Source organism: Plecotus auritus, assembly GCF_963455305.1.
Source record: "Plecotus auritus genome assembly, chromosome: 3".
Classification (NCBI taxonomy): domain Eukaryota; kingdom Metazoa; phylum Chordata; class Mammalia; order Chiroptera; family Vespertilionidae; genus Plecotus; species Plecotus auritus.
Window position 1 is genome coordinate 111,490,690 of NC_137772.1, and position 21,630 is coordinate 111,512,319.

At 44.7% G+C, this 21,630-nt stretch overlaps 2 protein-coding genes across 2 annotated transcripts in view; one reads left to right on the plus strand and one right to left on the minus strand.

Moving 5' to 3' along the window:
- Positions 1–21,630, plus strand: part of FAM168B (family with sequence similarity 168 member B) — a 416,235-nt gene that overhangs the window by 334,478 nt on the left and 60,127 nt on the right. The window lies entirely within an intron of this gene.
- AMER3 (APC membrane recruitment protein 3) lies at positions 13,061–21,388 on the minus strand. The gene is made up of 2 exons (XM_080660821.1): positions 21,248–21,388; positions 13,061–17,577 (listed from the first exon to the last, which is right to left on the minus strand). Exon 2 carries the CDS (start codon positions 17,558–17,560, stop codon positions 15,173–15,175), a length of 2,388 nt encoding a protein of 795 aa, XP_080516947.1. The 5' UTR covers positions 17,561–17,577; positions 21,248–21,388; the 3' UTR covers positions 13,061–15,172.

Consider the following 21,630-nt stretch of genomic DNA (forward strand, 5'->3'; position numbering starts at 1 on the left):
TGAATAGTTTGGGAATCCTTGTGAAAGAGAACCAAATATGTACAATTCTATTTCTTGTTTCTATATTGGAGTCTTATGATCTGTATATTTGTCCTTATGCCAGTAGCACCTTGTTTTGATTACTATAGATTTTAAGTAAAATTTCAGGTCAGGAAGTATGAGTTCTATAATTTTGTTGACTTTCAAAATTGTTTGGATCTTTACATACCTTGAGATTCCATATGAATCTTTGGATTTTTTTTTTTATTATTTCTCCAAAAAGAAAAAAAAAAGCTATTGCAGTTTTCATAGGGATTGCATTGAATGTTTAGATTGCTTTAGGCAGTAATGTTATATTAAGAATATTGTCTCCCAATCCATGAACATGGAATGTCTTTTTATTTATTTATGTCTTTTAAATTTTCTTTTAGCAATATATTATACTTTACAATGTACATTTGTTTGCCTCCTTGGTTAAATGTATTTCTAAGTATTTTTAAGCTATTGTAAATAAAATTGCTTTATTGAATTTTTTTAATTGTTCATTGTTAGTGTATAAAATTGCAACTGATACTCATGTGTTGATTTTGTATCCTGCAACTTCCTGAACTAATTTATTAGCTTTAAGTTTTTTTTCTTGTGGATCTTTGGAATTTTCTACATACAAAATTATATGATCTGTAAACAGAAATAATTTTACTTCTTTTTCAATTTGGATACATTTTCTTTTCTTGTCTAACTACTCAAGTTGAAACTTCTAATACTACATTTAAAGAAGGGATCTAAGTGGGCATCTTTGTCTTGTTCCTGATCTTAGAGGAAAAGTTTTCAGTCTTTTACCATTTAGAATGATGTTAGCTATGAGTTTTTAATAAATTATCTTTATCATATTGAAGTTAGGGGCTTGTATGCATGTTTCCTTCTATTCCTAGTTTGTTCAGTATTTTTATTCATGAAAGGGTGATGGACTTTATCAAATGTTTTTCCTTCATTAACTGAAATATTCATGTGCTATTTTCTCTTCATCTTATTGATCTGATTTTTGTATGTTAAATCAACAAGAATAAAACTTACTTGGTCTTCTTGTGTAATCTTTTTAATATGCTGCTGAGTTCAGTATGCTAGTATTATATTGAAAATTTTTATATCTACATATTTATAAATAATATTGGGGCATAGTTTCTTGTACTGTCTGTTTCTAGCTTTGGTATCAGGTCAGTGCTGGCCTCATGAAATGAATTAGGAATGGTTTTTACCTCTTCTATTTTTTTTTTTTTTTGGAAGAGTTTGGGAAGGAATGGTGTTAAATATTCCTTAAACGTTTGGTGGAATTCACTAGTGAAGTCATCTTGTCTGGGGATATTCTTTGTCGTGTAATCAAAAATTACTGATTCATTTTCCTTACTAGTTATATATAGTTGTGTTCAGCTTTTCTATTTGTTCATGACCCAATTTGGTAGATGTGTGTTTCTAGGAATTTTCCCATTTCATCTAGGTCATCCAATTTGTTGACATAAATGGTTATAACATTCTCTTATAGTCATTTTTAGTTTTGTAAAATTAGTATCATTTTCCCCACTTTTGTTTTTTATTTTAGTATTTTGAGTTTTGACTCTTTTGTTCTCAGTTAATCTAGTTGAATATTTTTTCAATTTAGTTGGCCTTTCCAAGGAACCAACTTTTGGTTTGTTTACTAAAAAAGTAATAAAAAAACTATTATTTTTGTATACATTTTATTTATCTTAAGGTATTTTCTAATAAGACTCCCTGATTCTTTATTCAACTATGTTGAGTATACTGATGAACCTATAAAAGGAATTATTCATTGCTGTTACAGTGTCTGATTTCTAGCATTTTCAATTGATTTCTTTCATAGAATACTTCCCGTTAACTTATATTACCACCTGTTCTTGCAATATTGTCTACTTTTTCTTATTAAAGCTCTAAACATATTAACCATACTTATTTTATAATCATTATATGATCATTCCAACTTCTGTGAGTCTGATTGTGATGATAGCTTTGTCTTTCAGACTTTGTTTCTTGCCTTTAGTAGGTTTTATAATTTTTGTTGAAAGCCAGATATGTTATAAAGGATAATAGATACTGAAGTAAATAGGCTTTTAGTAGTAAGAATTTATGTTAATCTAGCTAATCTGTCATATATATGGGCACCAGAGGCTTGATATTACTCTAGTGGGCTTACTTTTTTTTTCCTCCATTCTTGTGACTTTCTTTTCTTCTGGTCCTTGGAGAGAATCTTTGTCTCTTTTAGTTGTAATCTACTATTAGTATTACTGGAGGTTTACTCATGTGTTGATAGGGTGAGTGATTCGGGTAAGGAGGGGAGGGTTATTCTATTATATTCTAAGATTCTACTTAGGTCTCAGTCTTTTGTAAGCCTGTGCCTTGGGGGTAGGGTTAAATTTTCAGAAGCCCTAGTCCCTTCTGGCCTACCATTTCCAGTCTGTTTTCTTGAAATTATCTCCTAGTTGACTCTCACTTGCTTGTTTACCTATTTATTTATTACATTATGTGAGATGGGAAGGCTGGGGAGGACTGTTCCTTCCTTCAGTTGGAGAAGATTTTCAGAATAGACCTGTTAGGAAGAAGGGTCTGAAGGGTTTCACATGGCTATTCTTGCTCTCCCTTTGCCAGGCCCATGAGGAGATATTTTTCTATCCTCACCCTAAAAACTAGTGTGATTCCTGGAGGAAAAGCCTATAAAAGTATAAGCCTCCCTTTTACTATCCTGCTTCCTGCTCTCAGAATCTTACTTAGCAAGAAACAATTTGTCAAAATTACTCTCTTAACTGTTCCTACCAGTTTTGGGTATCTTCAGGTTTCTGCTCTAGGTCTTGGTTATTGTTTTTCTCTGGATGCACTTGTATCTCCAGAATTCAGAGAAGTTGTTTGCCCTACAACCTCTGACGGGTCAAGAAAAGTCATAAATATTCAACTTGTCCAGATTTTTCTTATTGTAAGGACGGGAATGACAACATCTAAGGTTTTACAAGTTATTTAAAACAAAACACCTTTCCCCTCTGAAATATGGATGTGTGTCTGTATCAGTATGGATCCAAGACCATTAACATAAGGGCCTCAGGACAACTGGGCAGTGGAGTAAGGACATGAAAGCAGGATAGCAGAATGCACTCTTCTTCTTCTTCTTTTTTTTTTAATGCATCTTTTCATTGTTGAGGTAAGTTCATTCTATAGTTTTAAAGAGGGCTTTAATAGAGAAAATTTAGGAGACTAAAAGAGTAAGAGAAGCATTGTTTATAACAGCAAAATGGGAAATAACTTGAATATTCATCTATGGGAGAGTGCTTAAATTAATTGCTACCTACAGGAGACTACTGTGCAGTTATTCAAGAGAATGGAGAAACTGCCTGCTACTAGTGTCTGCTAAGAAGATGTCTGCAAGCTGCTGCATAGTAAAAAAGATTAAAGTTCATGCATATGTTTATGCCATAGGCATAGAAAGGTTCACACCCAGAAAGAAGAGGTTCAGCACTTTGTGGTGTTTGGATTTTTTAGTAAGAGACAATCCTAATATATAAAAACCCTGGGTCCAGCACATCCACAACTACCGGGAGGCTCCACCAACTGGAAGTCAGTCCTGAAGTCAGGGCTGGGTTGCCGTGGTGACCCAGCACTGACTGCTGAGGCGGCTGTGAATCAGGCCCAGAGAGAGGCCTGAAGGGAGAAGCAGGGTCTGTGGCAGCTGTTGATCAGCACTTGCCTCTCTATCTCTTTCTTTCCAGGCCTGGCCAGCAGCTGCGCCTCCATTTCTCTCCATGCCTCCACCAGGGCTGCTGATCAGCCCCGCCTTTCTGATCAGGCCCCGGTTGATAGGCCCAGAGACGCTGACTGGCATAGAAACTGACCAATCAGAACCAAATCTGGGTCATCTGTGAGGAGCCAATGGATGCCTAGGAGGTGGAGCTTTTGACACTGACTGGCATAGAAACTAACCAATCAGAACCAAATTGGCCGGCAGAGGAGGGAAGTTGAGGGTGAGGTCAGCCCTGCAGGGGAGGGCAGTTGGGGGCAAGATCAGGCCAGCAGGGGAGGGAAGTTAGGGGTGATCAGGCAGGCAGAGGCAGTTAGGGGTGATCAGACTGTCAGGGAAGGGCAGTTGGGGATGAGATCAGGCCAGCAGAGGAGGGCAGTTGGGGATGATCGGACTGGCAGGGGAGCAGTTAGGTGTTAATCAGGCCAGCAGGGGAGCAGTTAGGGGGTGATCTAGCTGGCAAGCAGAAGCAGTTAGGGGCAATCAGGCAGGCAGGTGAGTGGTTAGGAGCCAGCAGTCCTGGATTGTGAGAGGGATGTCCAACTGCCGGTTTAGGCCTGATCCCTGTGTTCTACCCTGCCAGCGAGAGTCATCACCAGTCAGTGTGACTTTAAGGAAATGCTCCATTAGTATTTCTGCCAAGGTAAAAACCTTAACTATGCTACTCTCCAGACATATGCCTCACGATCAATAAGAAGTCAGAAAACCATATGCAGCCTTTTGATATTTCATTCTTTCTACAACTATTTACTGAACACCTGCTTTGCTCAGGTGCAGTACAAAATGACAGGGCTATGATTGAGTGAAAGGCATCCCTTGTCCCTGGCGTTTTAAGCCTAATTGCAGGGAGACACAAGGCTGGCACTCAGAGTGTGCTCAGTCATCTGTGCCCTTGAAGAAAAGAGAAGTTAAGGCTTTGAAAGAGACATTCAATATCACATGATCAACATAATTTGATGAACAAAATAGATCCAGAGACAAATGGTGGCGGGGGAGGGGGTGGTTAGAGAGCAACCAAAGGACTTGTATGCATGCATATTAGCATGATCAATGGACACAGACACTGGGGCTGTGGGAGCTTGACCGGGGTGGGAATGGCTGGGGGAGGGGGTCAATTGGTGAAAAAGGAGACATAGGTAAAACTTTAGACTAGAGAGAGAGAGAGAAAGAGAGAGAGAGAAAGAGAGAGAGAGAGAAGGATGAGAGATTCACTGCAAGAGCTCACTGAGAGTAGTTCTGGAGTCTGGTGAAGAGCTGGCCTTTGGAGCCAGTGGTTGGGACTCAAATCCCATCAACCCCACTCACTAGCCATGTGCATCCAGGAGCAAGTCACTGTGGTGCGGTGTTTCTTCCTTTTCCGCGTCCCACACGGAAAGGGAGAAAGACAGGTTCCTGAGGGGAGGAGCTGGGGATTAAGAAATTAGAGAAAGAAAGAGACAAGAGACAGAAATAGATTCAAGCTGGGTGCCAGGTGGCTTCCTGCCCTCTGATAGAGACAGTCACGCACACCTCAGACAACCTAGCATATTTATTGATTTCCAAAAGGGATTTTATGATCAAAAGGAGTTTCGGGTGTGCCCAAATCCTATTCATCAGGATCTGAGTAAGCTCCTTATTTTGGGTGGGTCAAGGTCCTTTTTGTTCCTTAATCCAAGTACATGGATAAGAAATCAGTACTGATAACAGGATTCTGCCAGTGCCCTTGGGCTCAGCTGATAAGAATTAAAAAGTATCCATGTGCCTTCCCAGACCGCTCTCTACATCTCCCCCATTTTAATTTTTTAAAAGAAATCTTGCATTTACAGACCAGAAATAAACATATAAGAACAAAAAATGTTTAGGTCCCAATTTCAATGTTCAAAAGTTCCGAGTCCAAATTTTAATGTCCAACAGTTCTGAGTCCAAGTTTCAATGTCCAAAAGTTCCAAGTGTACATGTCAGCAATGACATCTGGATGGTGGACAAATGGTGGCAATGCAGGTTTGACCTCTGGTTTGGTCCTGGGCAACCTGCAGTGACAGCTGCTGACTGCTAGCATGGAAAGGTGTCATCAGCGTCTTCCATATCTGGACTGTTTCTCCTCTTGTCTTCATGGTTGAATTATTTCCTGCTAATTCCTCTCTGTTGCAGGAATCCACATGGTCTTGGAGTTTTTGGAAATATAAACATATTCTCGTCCAAAGGTTAATAAAGAAATATTTTTTATGAATTTTACTTGGGATCCTTTTAATTTTTTTGCCCAAAATTATGACTGCTTTAGAGTTCATTGCATGTTAAGCGATTTTAACATGAAATGAACTACCAATAGAAATTTTGGTTAATACTTTAGGAACAGCCTTTTGTACAATTAGATTTTCTTGAATATTCCCTTATTTCATTTAGCCAATTTAAATTAATCTGAAAACTTGACTATTTTACTGTCAAATTTAATACTTTAACTACAATTTTAGTTAATGGAAAGGATTATATGCATCCTTGAGAAAGCCCTGAGCACTCCTGGATTTAGGCTAGATTTAGGTGTAGGGCAGCTGCCATCAACCACTTCTCTGTTGCCTGGGTCTCAGTCTTAGCTGGGCCAAATCTTTTTGTTGCCTGGGTCCCAATCTGAGCTGGGCATGGGAAGCACGAAGCAGTCATGGGGCAGGAGACCTCCCTCAGAAGGGGCGAGTGTTCAAGCCCCTGTAATGTTGGGGGGGTGAGGATCTGTGCCACACCTCTGTTGACCCCCAAGTTCTCTCCTGATGGCCCCCCGCGACTGTGCCTGTCTTAGGTTGCCCCTCCCTTGAGGAGTCTTACCCGTCATTGACTAACCAGCCATCCTCCGGGGCCAAGCAGGGTGATGTAAGATTCAGTTCTGTCTCCTTGGTAGCCTATGCCCCTATGGCCTCCATGCCCAGCACCTGCCTTGGGATCCCCCCACTGGTGGGGGGCCCTGGCATTGATCATATATCTTGGGGAACCCAGGTTTCTTCTCCAGGGAGGGCCCATCTCACACCATTGTGCGAGAGACAGATCTATGGTACCATCCAACATGAGGTTTCAACCTCAGAATGAACTGAAAACTCAAGCAACAGCTGTGGGCAATTGAATTGTGAGAAGAGGGTTCCTTTTGACAAAAAAGGCCAATATAGAATGCTCAAGTACCTTCCCAAGGGGCCTTTCACACAGTGGAAGGAATTGAATCCTTTCATGTCCCTTTTAAATTGCTGCCAAACATTAAAAAAAAATTTAGATTTTTATGTTTGTTTGGATTAATTGTACAATATGCTGTTTATAAAATATCAAAAATTATAATGACATTGTAGAATAATACCATGCAATTTCAAGTATATTAGATGTTTTAAAAGGATTTCTTTTAAGAAGAGAGAATAATTTTCTTGTATTACTCTGGGCCCTTGGAGCTTTACAAGAATCATCTCTGTTAAGGCCTTGAAATTTTAACATGGAAAAAAACCGTCAAACAAATATTTATATTCATATATGATTTACTAGTTTTTGCATCCGCCATTCATATGCAAACTTGTTATCTACTTCCTGCTGGTTACTTGCCTCAGGGCGGGAATTTCAAAAGGGGCTTCTTAAAATGCCTTGGGAAACTAGCTTTAATTTGTCTCCCAGTTCATCTTCGCCATCTTTAAAGCTAAAATCTCTAGGGTTTTAATCTGTACACAGAAAAGTGTCAAGCCCAGCTCAAAAACTATGCGCACTCGTTTTTAAACTGGCCTTTTCGCTTCACATGAGCACAGAAATCCCCGATACATTTATGAATTTGTAAAAACTTTAATTCATTAGCTGGAAAAAGGAAAGATGGCAAATATGAGGCCTCTTATGGTGGCTTTCTTGGGGAGTGGTGTCCATATTGGATTGCCACGTTTCTCTCCCTTCCCCTACATCCTGCTTACTTTAGGGGAAGTTTTTGCAACAGATCTGGCCACATTTTTTCATGCTTAAAAGACAGATCTCAAATTTTTTCTTTATAACCAACACCCAATTTGGCCAAGATCAGAATCTTCCTGCGGATTATTTTATGAATTTTAAAGAAAACTTTTAAGTAATCTCATTGCAGGAGAGCAGATAGCTTTGCCCTCTCCTGCCACCTTTAAACTTCTCTGCACCAGAGGCTGTTGGCTGAGCTGAGATTATCACCCGAGGTGTGATATTCAGCTTCCTGAATGGTGGGATGAGTTGTTCTTCCAGGTCTATGGTGGTGACGTACTGCTCGCTCTGGCACCCAGATGGGGTTAGAAGCACCTTTTGGGAAAATACAAACGTGCCCTCTTCCCCACATCATTACTGGATCTGGCCCTTCCCACTGTCCTGTTTGTAAATCCTTCCATTGTGCCATACCAGCAGATGCTACGGCACCAGGAGTTTGATGCCTCTTGGCTGCTGTGTGACCTTCCTCGTCACAATTTAAAAAATTTAAAGTGTAAAGGGCATGATTTAACTGATTCTGTGGAGTAGGATTATACGTCTCTCCCCCTTTTTGTTTTTGTAATTGAGTTTTTCAAGTTCGATTAGCTCTTTCTACAATTGCCTGTCCCTGAGGATTATAGGGAATTCCTGTTTTATGCACAATTCGGTATTGCTTACAAAACTTCTGAAAGGAGGAACTAGCATATGCAGGTCCATTATCTGTTTTTATCTCTAGGGGCGGTCCCATTACTGGAAAAGCTGCTAGGCAGTGGTTAATTACATGCTTTGCACTTTCCCCTGTTCGGGGAGTAGCGAAAATGAAACGTGAGCATGTGTCTATGGAAACATGGACCCACCGAAATCTGCCAAATTCAGGCACATGAGTAACATCCATTTGCCAGATTTGATTAGGTTTAAGTCCTCAGGGGTTTACCCCTAATGCTGGTACAGGGAGGTGGATAACACACTGAGGGCATTGCTTGACAATTTGTCAAGCCTGCTCTTGAGAAATATGGAATTCCTTGCGCAAGGCAGAGGCATTTTGATGATGCAGGGCATGCGAGGCCTGTGCCATGGAATATGGGGTGATCTCCTCTACTGAGGCAATGAGATGATCTACTTCCTCATTACCTGCAGCCAAAGGACCTGGAAGGCCAGAATGGGATCTAATATGGCCAATAAAACATGGGAATTGCCGTTTTTGAATAACTCTTTGCAAGGTGATAAACAGATGGAATAGCTCTTCAGAGTTTGTATGCCCAATAGTAGCAGTTTCAATAATTGTAGCCATTCCGACTACATAAGCACTGTCACTGTAGATATTGACAGGTTCAGAGGCAAAGTTTTCTAAAGCATAAATTAAAGCTTGGATTTCTACTCGTTGAGCAGAGGAATAATTTGTCTGAATTACTTTAGAACTCTTTACACTATAAAATCCTGCTTTCCCTGAGCTGGATCCATCAGTGAAGATGGTTAGTGCTTGGGGAAGAGGTTGCTGCTTAACTATTTTTGGAAATATAAAAGTTGTGACAGACAGAAACTGCAAAATCTTATTAGCAGGATAATGACTTCCAATTTGACCAGGATAATTAGCAAGAGCTGTTTGCCAATTAATAGAGTATTGCCATAGCCAACTTTGCTGTGCTGTGGTAAATGGCACTATAATGAGGGAAAGTTCTTGCCCTACCAATTGAACTAGTCTGTGCCGTACTTTTGCTATGAGCTGAGAAACCAAATCATGGAAAGGCGTTAATACTTTGGCTGGAGAATGAGCCAGGTGAAGCCATTCTGTTACACCTGGGTCCTGCCAAATGACTCCTGTGGGAGTATGAGTAGTAGGGAAAATCAATACCTGAAGGGGTTTAGTTAAATCTACTCTTGCAAGCTGAGCAGCTTCAAGGGCAGCTTCAACTTTGGTTAAAGCAATACCAGCTTCTGCAGTTAATTGTCTAGGATGGTGAGGAATCTCCTCGAAGAATACTATACAAAGGAGCTAAATCTGCAGTAGTCAATTTTAATGATGGACGAACCAAATTAATGTTCCCAAGTAATTTTTGAAAATCATTCAAAGTTACCAATGAATCCGTCCGAATTTGTAAGCGTTGAGGACGCACAGTACGTTCTTCAATTAAACTACCTAGATATTGAAAAGGAGAACTTTTCTGTACCTTTTCTGGTGCGATACACAGTCCCAGAGTTAAGAGAGAGTGTTGCAAATCTGCAAAAACTTTATGAAGAGTGTCCACATTCTCATGAGCCAACAAGATGTCATCCATATAATGGATGATGTATGCTTGGGGGTGCTGCCGTCTTATGGGGCAGATAGCTGCATCCACAAAATCCTGGCATAACGTAGGACTGTTAGCCATTCCCTGCGGCAGCACTTTGCAGCAGTATCTCTTTGCTGGCTCTTTAAAGTTTATTGTAGGGACACTAAATGCAAATCATTTACAGTCATCTGAATGCAAAGGGATAGTGAAAAAACAATCCTTTAAATCTAGAATGAGTAGCTCATAATTAAGAGGAATAGCAGTATGTGAGGGCAGCCCCGATTGAAGGGGGCCCATAACCTCCATGGTTTTATTTATTGCTTGGAGATCTTGTAAAAGTCTCCATCCACCTGATTTTTTCTTAATTACAAAAATAGGTGTATTCCAAGGACTATAAGTAGGTTCAATATGACCAGCTTCAAGCTGTTCTTGTACTAGAAGTTGTGCTGCTTGAAGCTTCTCTCCAGTTAAGGGCCACTGATCAACCCAAACAGGGTCGTTAGAGAGCCATGTAATCTTTGCAGCAGTCTTCTGGGTTGGAGAGATGACCAAGGCCCCTAATGAAAAAGCTGCGGCTCACTGTATCCTAACCCTCTTCCCCCTGGCTGGGTAGACGTGGGGATAGGGGATAGGCTGCCTTGCCACCTTTTGCCTGATCCTTTAAAGGGATAACATCCTTGATTTAACGTTTGAGTTGTAACCACAGCATTGGGACTCATTAGTAATACTCCCATTTGCTCTAAAACGTCCCTTCCCCAGAGGTTAATGGGTAAATGATCAAGCACATAAGGTGTAAAATATCCCGTATTCCCTTCTAAATCTTCCCATTTGATAAGCTGCACACTCTGTTGAGGCTGAGAGACTTGGCCAATGCCTTGTAGATTGGCAGTAGCTGTATTAAGAGGCCATGCAGGGGGTCAGTGCCTGGAGGCAATCACGGAAACATCTGCCCTGGTATCTATTGTTCCTCGGAAAAATTTCCCATTTAATTTTAACTCTAGCTCTGGGTGCCCTTGTTTAACTAGCTGTTCCCAGTACATTTGATTAGAGGATCCAAATCCTCTTTCTCCCCGAAGCTCTGTGGAGAGAAGTTTCCCAGCCGTACAACAGGGCAAGATTACAATCTGGGCTATCCTAGTTTCTGGAGAAATTTGAATTATGGTACTTGTTATCTGTGCTATAACTTTAATTTCACCAGTATAGTCTTGATCTATCATACCTGGTAAAACTTGAAATCCTTTCATAGATAAGCTACTTCTTCCTAAAATAAGTCCCAGGGTGCCCTTAGGTAATGGTCCATAAATCCCTGTAGGGATTGCTTGTGGACCCATATCGGGAGTTAGTACATATTTGGCGGTGGGACAGAGGTCCAATCCTGCACTTCCTGGGGTGGCGCGGTAGAGTTCTCTGATAGTGGACCGGTTGTAGGCAGGCCGGTATGGTACGACAGTGCCCCCACTGTTTGGCAGGGCTGGGGCCGGCCCCATTTGCCGTTTCCCTGACGTGGGTCAAGAGGCCGGCCATCAATGCCTCTCTGGGAGCGGCAGTTATTGGCCCAGTGTCTTCCCCTGCCGCAGGGAGGACAAAACCCCAACTGCGGAGCAGGGAGACTAGGAGCTGAACTTCCTTGTCCCCTTGAGGCAACCTGTTGCCAGCAATTCTTTGCAATATGGCCTGGCCTTCCGCAAGTGAAACAAGTTGGTTTTTCTTTGCTCCCTGAATGGTCCCTTTGCAGAGACTCCTTCAATGCAGCAGCCTAAGTCACTCCCTGAACACAGGATGGCCCAATATCAGCACAAATACGGATGAACTCAGAAACTGACCCCCTTTTTCTGTAGGGGCGTAATGCCTCCTGACATGTCCTATTGGCATTCTCAAAAGCCAGTTGCTTCACTAGCAGGGATCCCGTATTGGAATCTCCAACCACTCTGTCTACTGCCTGAAGCAACCATGCCACAAAGTCCTGATAGGGCTCCTCTGGCCCCTGTATAATTTTTGTAACGTCCATGCTTTTTTCTCCCTTAGTGGGCAACTCCCTCCAAGCCTTAGTGCCACAAATATTTATCTGCTGATAAGCTTGCAAAGGGAACATTATCTGAGCCTGTAAGCTGCTACATGTTCCAGTTCCTATTAACATTTCAAGAGTGATAGGCACACCTTGTTGTTGATTTTTAGCTGCCTGTTTTTCACTAATTTCAGTCCAATTGGATTTCCACAGTAAATAATCTCCAGGGGAAAGACATGCCTTAGCCAATGTTTGCCAGTCTTGAGGAGGCAGAGCTTCACTAATTACAGTGTCAATCAAGCTCAAGACAAATGGAGAAGTGGGGCCATACGTGGAGACAGAGGTTTTAAACTCCTTGAGGGTTTTAAAAGGAATGGCCTCTTGCACTCTCAGTATCTGCCCTGGGTTGGTAGGGTCTGGCCTTTCTAGGATCGGATACATTGAAAATCCTGTAATATCCTCTCCAGCTCGTCTTGCCTCCTGTAAGGTCAGCTGTAAAGGGGATAGTACCGGTGGCACAGCAGTTGTAGTTACTTTCATATTTGGCTGTGTGCCAGTTTCTGGCCGTAAAGGCCGGGGGGTTAGGGTGGTTTTTTCAAAACTGTGAGCAAGATCTTCCTCATCATCTAAATCATCTCGCTCATGGTAATGTTTGTATCTCCTTTTCTCAATCTCTGGCTTCCGCTCATATTTAGGAGGTAAATACTTGTTAGGCCGACTCTTAAGAGCAGCGGCAGGAGTGGCAGCGGGTGAAGGGGGGGTGGGGATAAAGAGAAGGAGGAGGAGGAGTAGGAGGAGGAGGAATCCCCTTTCCGAGACTCTGAATTACCCATGTTTATACCCGGTTATTCAAGTGAATTCACAATTCACAATACACAATACACTTCCCAAAAACTTACCTTAATCTGCGCGCACGTTGCGGAAGTGACCCCTCGCCTATTTTCCCTCCATACTCAGGTCCCTGTTCGGGTGCCAAATGTGGTGTGGTGTCTCTTCCTTTTCCGCATCCCGCACGGAAAGGGAGAAAGACAGGTTCCTGCGGGGAGGAGCTGGGGATTAAGAAATTAGAGAAAGAAAGAGACAAGAGACAGAAATAGATTCAAGCTGGGTGCCGGGTGGCTTCCTGCCCTCTGACAGAGAGACAGTCACACACACCTCAGACAACACAGCATATTTATTGGTTTCCAAAAGGGATTTTATGATCAAAAGGAGTTTCGGGTGTGCCCAAATCCTATTCATCAGGATCTGAGTAAGCTCCTTATTTTGGGTGGGTCAAGGTCCTTTTTGTTCTTTATTCCAAGTACATGGATAAGAAATCAGTACTGATAACAGGATTCTGCCAGTGCTTTTGGGCTCAGCTGATAAGAATTAAAAAGTATCCATGTGCCTTCCCAGATGGCTCTCTACAAGTCACATCAGCACTCTGTCCTTGATTTCCATGTCTGAGCACTGAGGATGACAACTGAACTTAGGCTGATGCAAGGACGAGGTGAAGGATTCATTATTGATGCAGGCAGGCCCAATAACACTGTTGGGGTCATCTGTGGCAGGCCTGAGAGAAGGAATCATTGTGACTTTCCTCAGTGTCCAGGTTTGGATGGGCCTGCTCAGGAACCTTGATATAAGTTTTAGAGCTTACAACGTGCCACCTGCATCCTGTGCACAGTCAACCCCAGCAAGCAGTTTTTACTGAGGGCTGCAGAGCATTTTCTCACCTGAAACAAAGCCTCAGACAATCAGGAGAGGCACAGCTTGTGGTTAGCTGTCAGACTGCATACCTCAGTTTGGAATTCCACCCCATACCTGACCTACCCCCTTTCAGTGCTGACCTTTCCTGTAGAAATAATGGCATAGGCAGCCTGTGGCATCCCATCCTTAATGTCTCACTGTGGTGTGTCAGCAAGGTGGGGTCTAATCACAGAGAACCCTGATGGGCAGTCTTTCGCTACACCTCATGTCCCAACACTGGACAGAATGGATGCCTCTTCTTCATGAGGACATGGGTCATCTTTTCTCTTTCTATTCTGAATGTTTAGTGCTATGGATGTGTTGTGGCTTTGGGAGAAGGGGGATGAAAGAGGTCCAGTCCCATTTAAAGGTAAGTTTTCCTGAAGGGGGAGGCAAGGATCCTGATGATTTAGAGGGCCCAAGTGAAAGAGATGTGGAGAATCAATCAGTTCTTCCCAAACATTATGCTGTCCATGGCTCTCATTAAAGAGTGTAAGTTGAGGGAAATTATTGTTTTTATGGGGCGATTTTTGGCCAGAGAGCAGGTGGCTATATTGCACAGTAATATATGGTATCTGCTTGTTCAAGGCTCTTGCTGAGATGAAGCTGATTCTTCTTATTCCCATGGAAAAGTCCTTTGAGGTTCCCAGGACTTCATGGCTGCTTGTTCTGGGGGCAGAGAGCAGGCTGGGGTGGGGTCAGAGGGTACTCCAAAGCTCATCTGTGGCCCTGTATCTTGCCTGTCACCAGCTCTCAATGTCCCACATCTGAGTCTTGGACCCCACACTCACTCATTTATTATTCTCAACCCTTATGCAAACTTATTGGCTCCTCCACTTCCCATTAACAATATGGATGTTTCCTTCCCATCAGTTTCAAGCCTGAGCTCCTCTCTGGCATGTTGTATAAGGAGAAGCCAGGTGTAGCCACTTCACAGCCAACACTGGGAATAGACTATTTCCTTGTAGGAAATCAGTGAGGCACATTTTGAAAGTACTGGCAGCTTCCCAGCTTTCCTTGGTCTTAGGCTGTCAGTACCTGGTCTGGATTAGCTTGTGGGTTCTGCCTCAACAATAAAATGCCCTGCCCTACTTGCCTGAGTCCTGCCAACCCATCTCCTCCAAACATAGTTCTCATATCAAGGACAAAGGATAGAGGTTTTCATCTTAGGTTCTCTTGAATGTGGCCACAAAGATGCAGCTCCTGGTGACTACAAGGCCATCCTGCAGTGGGAGTTCCACGTTGGCTGACCTGGGGGCCTCTACTTCTGGTTGGTTGCAGAGGAGGCCCCTGTGAGTCAGGAAGCTGCAGCAGCTTTCTGGGTACTTGCAGAGGAAACCCTCTCATATTGGCTATGATGAAGTGAGGCTCATAAGTCCTGACAGGTGGCTCCAGGGGCTCAGCCAGGTAGCAGGGCCAAGAGCACTACAAATTCAACTGACCCCTAGGTGCCACCTGCTTCATGGCCCTCAAGCTGAGCTACAAATACTGCTCCTCCATTGAGGCATGGGCCTGGGCATCCAGCCTGGTGGGCTCCATCCTGAGCTGGCTTATGTCCAGGAAAAAGTCTGGGCACTTCTGATCCAGTGGGCTGTGGAGTGGGCTGGTCAAGGAGGGGAGGCTACAGATGGAAGCCACTCCAGGAAAGCTGTTAGACTGTTTCTGCTGCAAAACAGTAATGTCCCTGGCCTGAGGCTGCCTACAGAGACTACTGCTCGTGTCCTGCCTTGGCGGCTGCACAGAATAGGGCTTGCAGTCTGGGTGGATCTGTAGGGCTGCAACCTGGGCCACACAACCTTTCAGGGAGGGCTCGGTATCCAGGGTACTTTCCCTAAGACCTTGCCTCTGCTGATCTCGAAAACACCCCATCTTCTCAGGTACCCTGAGCTCCTGGGAGTGGGGCCAGACAAAGGGGTTTATGATCTTGGTTTTGACCTTATTTTTACTAGAAGTGCCTGTCATTATGGATATTGCAGATCCCAAAGAAGAGAACAAACCTTCATGGCAACCTCGTGTCCCTTCTTCCCCCAAGACCTGCACACACTTCAGAGATGGGTCGCTGGACAGAGAGCTGGTCTCCTGCTCAGGCCCTGCTAAGACCTTGCTCTCTCCAGCAAGCAGGCCCTTGGTACCCGAATGTACCCACAGCTCCTGCCTACCAGGTTTTGAGCTGACTGTGATCCCACCTACATCTGAGGCATAGGCCCCCCTGACATCCAGCTTCACTAGACCTGGGCCTTTCTTCTCAGAGTCAGCTTCCAGATTCTCCACCAATCCCCTGAGTGGGGTTGCAGGATCCCCAGGGGTTGAGATAGGAGGAGCATGGAGCTCAGGACTACGGCGAAGCCAGTTGACAATACCCATGGTGATGGTGAGCTCAGTGTCACAGAGCTTCAGCAGGCACTCCTTGCCCTTCCAGGAGCTCTTCAAGAAACCCTGGCTGAGCAGGTCAGGGCTTGGTCCCGGGGCCAAGTTCTCCTCTGTCCCCATGTGGAAGCTGCAAATAGACAGTGGCATTCCCAGTGCTGGCTCTGACAGACTCTCAGACACGCACAGGTCATCATCAAGGCCAATAGGGTCCTCACTGGGGTCACAGAAAAGCTCATAGAGGGCATCTCCACTATAGCTTTCCTGAGGGAAGGCAGTTGCAGGGGTGCCTGGGCTCAGGGCTTCCTTCCTATCCTCCTCAAGGCTAGGTGAAAAGGCATCATAGTAGCCCTCGTCACTCGTGGACACAGACTCTGGCTGCTCGCTCCTGGTGGTGCCTGTGTCTATGGAGCTGGCTTTGGAGCCACTGAGGAGATCTCTGCAGGGACACACAGGGAACTCAATGAGCCCAGCTGAATCAAGCCCAGGCTGGGATGTATCCATTCCCTGAGGACCCTCCAGCCATGGGCCCAGTAGGTTGCGCTGTTGTTGCCTCACAGAGTAATTCACACTATCCCAGAACTTGACAAAGTCAGACATGTCATCCTGGGCAGAAGACACCAGCTTTTCCACGCTGCCCTGGAAGGGGCCACTAGAAACCTTGCTCTCAAGGGCCTGTGATGACTTGGCTGAGCTCTCCAGGCCCTCATTCAGCTCCAGGAATGGCACTGAGCTTTCATCCGCAAAGATCTCCCCGCAGCCTGTGAGTGAGTCAAAGCTCTTGAGTGAAGCCACGTCCTCACACAGGGCTCTACAGAAGTCGAAAGAGGAGTCAGGCAGGAACTCACTGTCAGGTAGGTCATGGCACAAGCCATCCAGTCCCTCTCCCAAGGGGAAGAAGGCTTTGCCTCGTTGCCCTCCTGCCTCTGACAGGATTCTGGGGGAAGGCAGGCTCTTTCCCTTGGTTGCCAGTGAGGCCAAGTTCTCAGTCTTGTTTCTATGAATGTGGAATAGGTTCCAAAAGCACTTCTTGGGTCGTTTCAGGGAAATCCTCTTCCTTGGGATGCTCTTAGCCACGGCTGGCACAAAAGGCATTTGGGGCACAAAGTGGTGGTAATCAATAATGCGCTGGCTGCCAGAGGGCCCTGGGAAGCTCGTGCTGCCTATCAGTTGCCTTGTGGCTGCAACCATCCTGCCAGCCTCAGGCACACTGTTGTGAGTCTTGCTCTTCCATACCAATTTGAAAGTGGCACCACAGAGGTCTGTGGCACCACCCTCAGGCTCTGGCTGTGCCCCCTTTTTGGAGCATATGTTATATCCATGGGTATTGGGACTGGCTTGGGGGCCTCTCTCACCATGGATCTGCTGCTGCCCTCCAGGTGAAACTGACCAGGGGTCTGCATCGTCCCGGGCTGGGGCAGCCGCTGCTGGGCCTGGGTACTTCTCATGAGAAATGTGAAGGCTGGATTTGATGAAAGTCTTTCCTCTCTTTAGCTCCATGCTTCCAGTGCTGTTAGCTGTTGTGGGGGAAAGCATGAGGCACTTAGCATCCATGGTTCTAGCCCACAGTGGTGTTGGAGCTGAACTCTTACATCTAAGCTTGGATCCTCCTTGGAGGTGATAGAGAGGGAGATGGGAGCAGCCCATCCATGCTCACTATCTAGCCTTTATAGACAACTAATGCTGAGAGAAGTTAAGTCACATGACTAAAGGTAACAGTAGTACCCAAAATAATTGCAGAAGTGTCTGATGCTCTTGTATTTGTGATCTCTTGACTCACCCAAGCATCCTTTCAGAGATGTCTGGCCAAGTCAGACTCCTATTACCAGGCCCAGGCACTCTACACATAGCACCACATCCTTATAAGGAAGTATCATGGCCCTTATAAGTGAATGGAGCAGATAATTAAATAAAAAAGTTGCTGCCTATGTCTAAGAGACAAAGCTCAAAGGGAAACTCAAGCCTGCTTCCTGGATTGGATAGAGTCGGCCATCAGCCAGAGGGAAAGGTACATATACTGTCCTCTAGCACTGCTGCATCTGTTTGAGGAGGCAAGACTCAATCTGCACAGATGCCATCAGGCAAGACACAGTCAAGCATCTGATGGTGCATGCAGAGCTTGATCACTGAGATGACAGAGAGTATCATTTTAGAAAGCCAAAGAGAGGAGGCAAGCATGAGGTCAGGAACAGGCAGATTGGATAGGCACAGAACAACATGGCTGAAAAAGTAGGTATGTGTCACCTTTTGTGCACAGCCTAACTGAAATATATTGATGCTTGGAATGCCATCCAGAGAAGGTTTCTGATGCCCAGTCTGAGTTCAGTGGGCAAAGGTGCTGAGATCTCTTGTTGATGTCTGTCCTGGGTGTGGAACTGAGAAGGCAGTGAAATAGCTACCAATTTGATTATATTCGCACAGCTGAGGGTTTTGGCCTTACCCTGAGATCAACAAAGAAGTATGCAAGTTTTCTGAATGAGTGAATGGAAGCAGTGGCATAAAGAAGTTGGTAGTCTATACCATTCATCTGAGTAGGGACAGAATAAATTAAGAGGGAGGCTCTGAACAAAGAGGACTCAAATGAGACAGCTAAAATGGGCTGACTGTATAGAGATAAGGTCCCGATGGAGGCTGTAGTCATAAGCATGAAAAATAGATGTCAAATTATATGGTCTTTCAAAGAAAGAAACACTAGGACTCAGCAACTGAATACAGAAAGAGAAGCAGGCCAGAAGTTATAAACACTGAGGCCTGGATTCATGCCAAGAGAAAGGAACAATGAGAAGTGGGGAAAGGCAAGGAAATGGAGAATTGAGCGAAGATGAGGAAAGGGCCTGTGCCAAGAGCTGGTTTGAGGGAGAGAAGAAAGGGTTTATTTTTAAATATATTACATTGGGGTGTATTTAGAGACCCACAAGACCACACCAAAAGAAGGCAAGACCTGAGAACCACCCCAGCTCCCCCTCTGCACCCTTACAGGTGCCCACTTCACATGCTCAGTCCTTCCCCTCGGCAGTGAGTGATCTACAAGTTGGGCCTCTGTCATTCTGGCCAGGGAGAGTTTAGAGAAGAGAATTTGGGGCTGGTTTCTTTGACTTTCTTTCACTGCTCCATAGAGAGCACCTGAATTCACTTCCTCTCAGGCCACAGCTTGTGAAAGAGGAATGAAGCAGGTGTGAAAGCGCAAGGCTCTGCCAGCCTACACACCTTTCACACTCACTGACAAGGAAGCCTCATAGCTACCTCCAGAGAGCTGTTTTGACAGCTATAAGCTGACCAGAATCAACTCCAGAGTCTCTGAAATGCTTTAACATGAGGACCCAGAGGCAGGAAGAGGAGCTGCCTCACAGCCCAGTAGGCAACATTAAAGCCAAAAAGGATGAGAAAGTGTGGCAAAACTGGCATTGCAGAGATTCATTGGAGTTCTCCACTCTACTTCCCACCTGAACAGTGCTTCCTCCCCTGCAGCAGGACACTTTTAACTGAAGGATAAGAAAAGGAGCAGGGAGAGAAACCCAGATGGCGGCATAGGTAAGCACCTAAACTGCTGCCTCGCACAACAATTTCAAAACTACAACTAAAAGACAGAACGGACACCATCCAGAACCACAGGAAAGCTGGCTGAGTGGAAATTCTACAACTAGAAGGAAAGAGAAAAGCTCACAGAAAATTTCTCAAAGGTTCAGGACTCCAACTGTAGTAACTAGAGCTCTACTTATTTAAATGAAGTATTTATGTTTTTTGAGACATCTTAGCCATATAGTGACATCTAACTTTCCTAAATAGGATGTTGGGTCTGGAATTTTTAATTCTACAGTTTATGCACATCATTTTCTAAGATGGGTCTCTGGATTGAGTCTTTCACCCCTAAAATGAACTTGCATATTCCATGAAAACAGGGACCACACCATGTACTTACTTAATCAATTCTGATTCAAGGATGTATTATTTAAACCAAGATCTAAAAGATAGCTGAAGACAACCAGGCAAAAGATGAGGGGAGCATATTCCAGGTAGAGGGAACATCTGAGAAAAGGCATTGAGGAGCACGGGAGGGAGAACAGTTAAAGATATAAAAGCAGGCCCAGGTGACCAGAGCAAGCAGTGGGATGAAGCAGGAGACAGGCAAGGTAGACCATACCTGGCCTGAAGTGTCAGGGGGCAGTCTTGGCCTTTATCCTATGTGCCATCAGGAGCCAGACATGAAGGGTGAGTGACATGGGCCAATTTTCAGTTTTAACAGATTACTCCCACTGTAAGTGAGAATGGAAAGTTGGGGCAGGAGTAGAGGCAAGAGTACAGGTTAGGAGCCAGAGCAGTGTCCAATGGAAAAAATGTGTGGCAGAGATATCCCATATGTATAAATCTTTCTTTCTCAATGCTTTACACAGAGAATGCACATACATATAGATTTATTGCAAATGGAGCAAATAAAATAATTCTAACTGGCTGATTTTCTTCATGATGACTGACTTTATCTCAACAGCCTGTGATTCTCTTTTCCCTTTGGTAAGGCAATTCTGTGCTTTTCTTTCCCCTTTAACATGAAAGTGACTGGGTGTTTCACGGAGCAAAATAAAAACCTTGAGAAATGATTTCAAGACATAAAAATATTTTTGACTAATAGTTTTGGTATTTGCCAAGCTTTCCCCTGCTCCACCCCCAACTTCCAGGTGGGCGGTGATAAGAAAGCAGAGATCTCTTCGATGGATGAAGTGAAGGTCATTGTGGGGAGGAAAAGCTTCCGTGTTCTCAAGTGGGTGTGGGGTAGGGGAACAGAGCAGAAACTGCAGTGAGCATCACTAATTCACCCAACCCCCATGCTGGGGAGACAAAGGGTTCTTTGCAGAGCAAAGGTTTTGGCCCACCTCCTCTAAGGGAGTCTTTGGGTGTTCCTGGCCTGCCCAACCAACAGAATATATGTCCAGTCTTATCTCTTCTTTCCCAATTCCCGCAATGGCAACCACGGACAGAGGGTTTCTTCCCTTCCCTAGTGCAGACCTAAAAGGATCATCGTCCCCAGACTCCAGACCCCAACCATCCGCACAAGGCACCACAGGGTGAAGAGGGCATAGACCTTAGTCCCTCCACCATCCCTCACATTATGCGAAAGAACGCACAAAAATTTCCAAATCACTGCTCTCCCTCCCTCCCCCTCCTCCCGCCCTCCGGGCCTTGGCGACTTACCGCTGGGGCAGGGAGTGTCACAGGACGCTGTCTGAGTCTGCTCAGGAGCCACTCCCCACACCGAGCTGCGCGGTCAGCACCACGGCCAGCTCCCACTTTCCGGTCCAGGGTGGTTCGCGCTTCTGCTGGACTCTGCTGGGCAGCCTCAGCCGCAACTAGTTGGGCAGGGTTAATTCTCGAGAGGGCGGGCTTCTGCCGAGAACGTAGCGGTGGGAGGTTCCATTGCTCAGCAGTGGGAGAGGTGAAGCTCGCAGGGCTGGAATGGAAGCTGCAGTTTCGGTGCCCGCCGCCCTGTCCCCACTGGATCTCATTTTGTTGTTTCTCCGTGTCTCTGTCTCTGCCTCCCCGCAGGGATGTAGTTTTGCGTTCCTTAGGCCCAGCCG

Bases quoted from the DNA above. Each gene is read 5' to 3' on its own strand.
- AMER3 (XM_080660821.1), bottom strand. From the start codon at position 17,560: ATGGAGCTAAAGAGAGGAAAGACTTTCATCAAATCCAGCCTTCACATT.